This window comes from Accipiter gentilis, chromosome 9 (genome assembly GCF_929443795.1).
Source record: "Accipiter gentilis chromosome 9, bAccGen1.1, whole genome shotgun sequence".
In the NCBI taxonomy this organism is placed as follows: Eukaryota; Metazoa; Chordata; class Aves; order Accipitriformes; family Accipitridae; genus Astur; species Astur gentilis.
In genome coordinates, this window is record NC_064888.1 from 28,635,583 (window position 1) to 28,643,748 (window position 8,166).

Sequence of the window (8,166 nt, forward strand, 5' to 3'; positions counted from 1 at the left end):
CACAAAGTTGCAACAGAAATGGCAAGTATAACTTGCCTATGCCAAACCCATCTCGGCCTGGGACGCAGGTTGGGGCTCTGATGTTGCGCCAGGAACTTTTCCTTTAAGGGATTGTGAAGCAGGAATGGGCTCTCCGGGTCACGTAGGTAACATGTCGCCGCCAGCCAGATGGCTGCAGAGAGCAGCTACTGCAGAAGCAAGCGCGCGTGCTTGTATAACCATCGCTGAGCTGAGCACTTGCCTTTTTCTGGGGCCAGGTTTGGCTTTTCAAACCTCTTCAGATGTGTTTTTCTTGAACCGACTCCAGCTGAAGCAGAGCACATGGCCGGCTGGTGGAGGTCTCTGCTGTGGTGGGAGCAAAGCCAGCTTCCAACTGAGAACGCAGTGTGAGCTCATCGTTAGTGGGGTTTAATTCAGCTGCTCCCCTCTCCAACCCTGCAGCATGGACCAGGCTGCTTCCCTTTCTGCTTTGAAAGGCCAGTCAGGCCCTCTGCTCCCCGCAATAGATTTTTGAAGTGGGATCTTGCCTTCTGTGCTCAAAGGCTCCTGTGCCGCAGTCCCCAGTGTCAGATCACGCTGCCTTCGCCCACACTTAAAGGGATAGAGGTGAGCAGGTCCCTCCTGTTTGTGCTGCCACCTCGGTCCGCTCTGATACCCCTCTTCATGCCCTTGGTCTTCTGCCTCTCCTAGCTCTGTTGGTGCTGTGGAGCCAGGATGGTGCCTATGAGAAGGGCCAGAGGTGGATAACCACCAGTAAGTGCCATTTTCTGGTCGGTGTGTCATTTCCACAGCTGGCAGTGTGGTCAGTAAATGCGTTGTCCTGCTGAACTGGCTTTGGCTGAAGGCCCAAGGATGGGCAAGAGACCCTACAGTTAAAGGGTGTGGTGGTGTCTTTCATCTCCTGTGTGGTTTTTGGGCTGTTCCCCATCCTCACAATGAAAATCGTCTCCCCTTCCACTGTTCACCCTCCTGCCTACCCCCCCTAGAAGAATCTTCTGCTTCCTTCAGTTACCAGGAAAAGTCATTAGCATCCCGTTGGGGTAATAACCCTTCCCTTTTTATTGCAAGGAAATAAAATACTATAAATACGGCATTTCACCAGGTACTCCCCCTCCTCGCACAGCTGCTCCATCGAGCGAGCCCTTGCCGAAAGGACACCCCCCCTCTTGCCCCCCCCCCCCGCAGGATGCGGGATGATGCTGCGGGGCCCTTTGGTTTGGTCACCCCCAGCCAGGAGCCGGGGGCGGAGCGGGGCGGGGCGGCTCGGCTCGGCCCGGCCCGCCCCGCCCCGCTCCCAGCGCCGCGCTGCCGCCTCATGGAGCCGCACGGGCCCGGCTGCCCCGGCAGCGTCCTCTTCGGTGAGCGGCACCGGGGGCCGTGGGCGAGCGCGGAGGGGGTGGTAGAGAGATTTGGGGGGGATGGAAGAGAGACACGTGGGGGGTAATAGATGGGTTGGGGTGGTGAGACATGGCCCGGGGGGTAATAGACCGGGGCCAGGAGGGACACGGGGGGGGGGGGGGGCGTAAGAGAGGGATGGGTGTAAGGAGACATATGGGTAATAGGGAGGTGGGGGGGCTAGGAGAGACACGTGGGGGCAGGAGAGATGGGGGAAGAGAGAGGCTTTGGCAATAACGAGGACGGCGTGGAGGCAGGAAAGACACATGGGTTGGGAATAGAAGAGGAGGGAAAACACGTGGGGGGGGGGGGTAAAGAGACCTGGTGGCAGCAGACACACACGGGGGGGGGAGGGGAGACACGTGGGTCTGGAGAGACACGTGGAGGGCATTACTGAGCCCTGGGGGGTACTAGACGTGCGGAGGGGAGGGGGGGGTGGACGACACTGGGGAGAGACCTGTGAGTGGCTGGGGCAGGGGGAGAAGGGGACCAGCGAGGCCCTGGAGTTTGTGGGGAAGGACACGTGGTGGGGGTCCTGGGGTGGTTTGGGGGGAGCCGCGTGGGGTCTTGGGGTTCTTGTGGGTGCAGGAGACCGGGAGGGGCTGGGACTAATGGGGGCGAGGAGGGGGAGAGGTGACAGCTCCACGCCAGCGCAGGCAGCAGCCCCGGCTCTCGCCGGCCTCTCCCGTTCCTCCGGTTAATCCCCCGCGCTCCCACGTCAGCGTTTCGTGGGTGCCCTTCGCGGGACGCAGAGCCGCGTCCCTCCTCCCTGGGAGGGGTTTCTGCCGGGGCTGTTAAACCCCCACAACACGTGGCCCTGCGCTGCTCATAAACGTGTGTGCAAGCAGGCGTGCGCACGCGTGTCCGCGGCTGCTCCCGGCCCACAGCGCCGCAAACACGGCGGCTCGGCAAACGCTTCTGTCGAAAAGGGGAGTGGAGCAGCAGCCCCCCCAGGCCTTTTATGCACCTGGATTTCGGTCCTTGCCCCGGTGAGCTGAATACAGAAGCACGGTTAGGGAGAGGTCCTGCCCTGGGCAGCGTCTGCTGAGGCTGAGTCCTCTCTCTCCGTTGCAAATGCCGGGTCTGGTATGCAGGGCTCAGGTCTGTGTTTTTCCGATCTGCTTCACATTGGTGAATCATCCTGCAATAAGCAAACACACCCAGGGCGCTCTGCCTTTCCTTCCTCCCCACGGCTGGTTGAATCCTAATCCGAAGAGCTGAGGACGTAATTTTGCATCTCCCTCGTTTTTGCAGCTCTTTGGAGAAGTATGTAATAAAACATGTGTCGAGACTTGTCTTGAGGGACTCCAGCCCCCTGCAGCCTGGCCCAGTATCGTCCCCTCACGTTGTCCCTCATCACTCAGGTCTCATGCTCCGTGTCTTTGCCTCCACGCTCTCACCAGAGCAAATGTTCCACTGATGCTGAGGAGAGCAGAGCTGCCTTTCTGCCTGCTCCCTCTCCTGTTGTCCACAGCAGTGCACCTTGGCTCTGCTGCTCTCTGGAGGGGCTGAGCCTTGCCCTGGCTGCGCTTGGGGGCCTTGGGTGCCCCTGGGCACTGCTTCCCAGCAGCCTGCTTTGGGGATGCCAGGTTTTGTCCCTGTATGGTGCTGAGCTGGGTGCACAGTTCTAGGGGACACTTTATCCTTCCTGGAGCCCAGGGTGCTCTGGCCTGAGGCTGTTCCTGAGCATGAGAAAATAAAGTGGTTTAGGGATGCCGTGTGCGTGCCCGGCTGGGGCTTGCCCTGGGAACCCTTTGCCCATGGTGCCTGCGGCTGCATAATGGCCACTGCAGCTTTTCTCATCTCCTCTTTCCAGGCTGCGAGCTCACTGCCAATACCAAATCCTACACGTTTCAGGTGGACGAGGAAGATGACTCTGACCACATTTTGGCCCTGTCTGTGGTAAGAGAAATGAGAATTAACTGTGCTTGTCCTCTTCCATAGTGGCCCACAGCCTCACCCCCGCTTCACAGGCTCATTCCCCTTTCCCGGGTTGGGCTGGACAAGGGGACTCCCTTGGCTGAGGTCTCGCCACTGGCTGCTCTCAGGGCAGGGCATGGGGCTGTCACATTTATCCATTGCACAGAGATGCTTGAGCAAAGCCAGTGGTGGCCGGAGGCTGCTCAGCAGAGGACTACTCCAGACATGGGGTAAAGGAAGGTATTTTTCCCTTGTATTTCACCTTGCTGGAACCTCCCACTAGAACATGCCCTTCACACCAGCTGGGTCTCTGGCTTGTTGCTTTCCAAGCCCAGGTAGGTGCAGGGCTTCATTCCTGGCTCTCCCTGGGGGTCACTTTCTGTCCCGGGAGCACAGGACCTGCCAGCATGGATCGGATCAGCAGAAAATGCAGCCCAGGTGCCATCTCTTGAGGCAGTTGCAGGAACAGCTGTCCCAGCTAGGAAAGACACAGAGCATCTCTGCAGGCACTAAGGGGGCAATTGCTGCAGGGGATGCTCTGTGCTCTCCCTGTTTTGGGGGCAGCATCCTCAAACTTTGCATGGCAGCTGGACTGGTAGTATTGCTGTGGGTCACTTGTCCCAGGGAGAGCCGTAGCTCTCCCTGCTGTGTCCCATGGGAGACCAGGAGTTCACGATCTCTGCTCCCACCCAGGTCTGCCTCACGGATGGTGCCAAGGATGAGTGCAATGTGGTGGAGGTTGTTGGACGAAACCACGAGAACCAGGAGATCGCCGTGCCTGTGGCAAACCTGAAGTTGTCATGCCAGCCCTTGGTAAGAGGTTGTTTTGAAGACTCAGGTGGGGTTGGCTGCAGGGAACTGGACATCTCTGGATGTTTGTGGACCTTTCCCCTAGGATCCTGACCATGAGCTCACGGGGAAGTGCCCTGGGTAGCCTTGGCTTGGCTGCAGGTGCCCCCAGAAGGACACGGTTAACTGGGCCAGGTGCCGTGCTGGGGACTGCAGGACATTCTGCTTTTTGCCTCTGCCCCTAACTCAGCTCCATCTCTGTCTCTTTGCAGCTGAGTCTGGACAACTTCAAGCTCCAGCCTCCAGTGACCTTCCGCCTGGCAGCGGGCTCTGGCCCAGTACACCTCACCGGCTGGCACCGGATAGGTTAGCACTCATGCATGGGGAAAGGCTTGGGAGGAGCGAGGGGTATTGAGGGGCTCTCTCCAGTGTGAACACCAGCTGGGGAGCCCCTGGGCGATGCACTTGGTGCTGCCCAGCACGTGTGCTCAGTGCCTCCTTTGTGCTGGTTCCCCAGGGGGCATCTCTGTGCAGGAATTCCTCCCCTGCCATAAAGCCTTGCATGGGAAAAGGGGTCTGGATGACCCATACTGTCCCCTTTTCCAGTGGCTGGCTCTCACCATTGCCCTCTGAGACCTCCCTCCAGCTGGGATACAGCTTATTGCCCACAAGCTGCTGTTAAAACTGCTCCAGTGCTCCTTGGGCTGCTCTGCTCTTGGGGTGTCTAGAGGGTCAGTGGTATTTGCTGAAGACATATGTTGGTAAGTAACAGAGTTATTTGTATGTCCTAGTGCACAGGGAAGATGCTTCCTTTGAGGAGGACGATGACTTGTCTGAGGAGGAGGAGGAGGAGGAACTTGCTCCTATCATGCCAGCCAAGAAATAGAAGAGGAAGCAGTAACTTATCTCTAGGCAAGGTGAGGGGCCAGGAAGCCTTGGTGGAAGGGTCTGGGTGGCTGTGACGCTGGTGTGGCAAGTGTGGGTGGAAGCTGCCCTGCTGCAGGAGACTGCTGGTCTCAGTTTGGTTCTTCCTCCAGGTACTCGCTGGGACTTCTCTCCCTGGATGGCTTTTACCTCGGACACCTCTTGCCAGGACCTCAACATTTGCTGCTTTGGTTTTTTTGCCCCCTTTTTTTTTTCTGTTTTAACTTTTTGGGGAGCAGGGGCTGCTCCCATCACTGGGGTGTCTCCTTTCCCACAGCCCTGGGAGGCTGATCCCAAAACTGGATGGATGCTGCTGGTATATCTCCTCTCCCCCCATCCCTGTGCTGGGAGTCGGGGATGGAGGAGGTGATCCTTGCCCTGTGCCTTTTTGCTGTCCTGGACCTCTGCTCTGTGCACCCCCTCTTCCTGGCTCTGAAATACCCAGTCCTGGCCCCTTCCCCAGCAGATGGACGTAAAGCCAGTGGTGGGACAGGCGGTTTCACTGATTCTAGTGTGTTTGCTTTTCTTTACTCACAATTTGTTGGTTTTTATGCACTTGGAAGTGTGAAACTGGGGCCCAGGCTGTGTCCTCAGCTGCAGTTATGGTAGGGTGGGAGCTCACAGCTTGTCTGATGGGGCGGGGGGAGGTTCTGGGTCACCCTGCTTTGTAAAGAACTGTTTTTACACTCTGAATAAAGGTCTCTCAGGCATCAGGGCTGGAGAGGGATCTCTGCTGGCTACCAGGTTCCTCCCATGTGCGTTTCAGTGGAAGATGCTCCTCCATGTCCAGTCCCTGACACTTGCTTCCCTTGGTGATGCTGTGGAGCTCCCAGGAGGGACTCAGGGCCCCCTCTGTCACCCCTGTGGGCTCTGCGTGCTTGTGCCCTGCAGCTCAGCGCTGCATCCAGGCTACTGAGGGAAGAGGCAGAGTTGCAGGCAGCTGTATGGGCCAGGGAGCCAGCTTCACATGTGCTCCCAAAGGTAACCCAGCCATTAGCAACACCCCCCTGGTTTGGGCCACATTGACCCTGGTGCTGGGCACTGTCACAGCAAGGGCCTCGCTTGTGTCCTGCTCTCAGCCCAGCAGTGCCCTGTGGAGGGGTGAAACACCAGCACCTGCAGGCCGTGGGGCAGGTTTGAGCTCTGACCTTTGTTGAGGAGTTGTATTCCCCTGTGTCTGGGTACTTGGAGAGGGTTTGATCCTTTCTGCGCTTCAGTCAGGTGGCACTTCTCATGCCTGGGGGCTGGTCCTGTCCTTAAATGTTTCTCTGGTGGTTCCCCTGCATCCTACCTTGGATCACTGGCCCACGGGTGGATGCCTGTCCCAGCCCTCCTTGTCTGTGACACTGGCTGTTGTCCCTGAGAAGCAGCACGTACTGTTCTGCCCCGCTGGCTCTGTCGGTGCCCTGGGACCTGGTGAGTTTCTCAGTTGCGTGGACTCCGGTAGGAAATCCTCCAGGGCAGATCCTCAGCTTGGGCTCCATCCTAGGTCGTGAGTGGGGCCGTTTCTCTCTAGGGCCTGTGCAGCTCCTTGCCACCTCCCCACTGTTTTCTTCTGGCCCCAAACAGCCCTTGATCGGCTCCCCTTGACCAGCACAGAGGGAGGCTTCGATGTCCCTTGCAGCAAAGGGGGGAAAGGACCCTTGGCATCCCAACGCCGTGCCATGGGACCCTGCCTGCCTGGGAGGCACCAGAGGACGGAGGAGACCCGGCCGGGGGCAGGTGAACCCCCTGGCTTGTGCGTGGCACCCCGCAGCAGCGCGGGGGGAGGACGCCGGCGGGTCGGGACAGGCATCGGCCTTACCCCGGTACCGGGGTGGGGGGGGGGGGGGGTGTCCCAGCGCGGGGACCGCTAGGTGGCAGGCGGGCAGCGCGGCGGCTCTGCGGCCCCGCTCCCGGCCCGGGGGACCGGGGTCCAGCCAGCCGGCCCCTGGCCTCTCCTTGCCTGCCCCTGCCTGGCTGCCCGGCCCTGCCATGAGGGCACGCTCTCCGGGTCCGAGCAGCCCCTGGGATGTAAAGGGCATCCAGCATTCTGCTCCCGGCCCCTGGGTGGAGCGGCGTGCTCGGGTCTGGTCCTGCGGGGAGGATGGGTGCTGGCAGGGAGAGGTCACGTCCCCAGGGAAGTATTGTTCGTCCTGCCATCCCAGGGCAATAGGTGCCCGGGGTTGGCGGTTTGTGCCCATGCCCACCAGCACTGTGAGATCGCCCTGCAAATCTCATTGCCCTGGGGAAATTTGTGGGAAGCGGGGCGATTCAGCAGCCTTGCTGAGCGAAGAGATGTGGGAGCATCCTCCCTGAGGGCTGGATGTGCGTTTGGGAAGTGCTGGTGGGGCACAGCGCACCTGTGGCCTGTGCCGATGGTGCAGGAGGGGAGTTCAGGGCTGTGGCGGAGCTGTGGCTGTGGGGGTGCAGGGATGGTGCTCAGCCCCTGCCAGGGCTGGCACACAGAGGACCTCGTAGATCTCCTTGGCTCTGTGCATGTGGAAGGGGTCAGGGCTAATTTATCTGCTGGGCCTTGGTCCTGCTTGCTCTCTGTGGAGGAGCAGCTTGGCTCGGGGGAGATAAGAGCCAGTAGATCATTTCTAACAAGGTGCTTCTGGAAGGGTGGGCTGGGGGAGGCAGCTGGCTCGGAGCCTGGTGGGAGGTGATGAGGGGAGGGAGTGTGCAGAGCTCAGCCCTGGCAGGGTGGTAGAGCTGCTTCACGTGGGGTGGGAGAGGCAGTACTGGCTGATGAGAAGGAGCCTTTGGCCTCTTAAAGGGTAGGAGATGGTTTCAGGGCGCTGGTCTCCTTGGAGGTGTCCGGGTAGCTGGGACAAGGGCTGTGGCAGGAGGGACAGTCCTGCCAGGGGGCAAAGGTGGCACTGTGAGGGACACAGTGCTGGTGGCAGGAGGCTTGAGGAGACCTAGCTTGTCCAGCCCTCTGCAGGACCAGCCCATCTCAAGGCCTTGCCATGAGTGTTGTCTGGTCCCCAGCCCTGCTGCAGGGTGAGGCCAGGGGAGAGGGAACACTCTGAGTCCAGAGGGGGCAATGGAAGGGCTGGGGGGTGTTGGCACTGCCAGGCCCCTTTCTAAGTGACTTGGGGAAGTTTGCTCCCCCCTCTCCAGCAATATCACAGCCTTGATGTGCTCAGCTCGGGG

The 8,166-nt window shown here is 59.7% G+C and overlaps 1 protein-coding gene across 1 annotated transcript; it reads left to right on the forward strand.

The window, feature by feature from the left end:
- Positions 1-1,186: 1,186 nt before the first annotated feature.
- Positions 1,187-5,755, forward strand: NPM3 (nucleophosmin/nucleoplasmin 3). Its single transcript, XM_049809949.1, has 6 exons — positions 1,187-1,358; positions 3,212-3,297; positions 4,009-4,128; positions 4,377-4,470; positions 4,896-5,021; positions 5,142-5,755. The coding sequence occupies exons 1-5, from the start codon at positions 1,187-1,189 to the stop codon at positions 4,988-4,990; spliced, it is 567 nt and encodes a 188-aa protein (XP_049665906.1). The 3' UTR covers positions 4,991-5,021; positions 5,142-5,755.
- Positions 5,756-8,166: the final 2,411 nt, after the last annotated feature.

Coding starts and splice junctions, on each gene's coding strand:
- NPM3 (XM_049809949.1), top strand. CDS start 1,187: ATGCGGGATGATGCTGCGGGGCCCTTTGGTTTGGTCACCCCCAGCCAG. Junction 1,359..3,211: donor CCCCGGCAGCGTCCTCTTCG/GTGAGCGGCACC, acceptor TCCTCTTTCCAG/GCTGCGAGCTCACTGCCAAT. Junction 4,129..4,376: donor AGTTGTCATGCCAGCCCTTG/GTAAGAGGTTGT, acceptor GTCTCTTTGCAG/CTGAGTCTGGACAACTTCAA.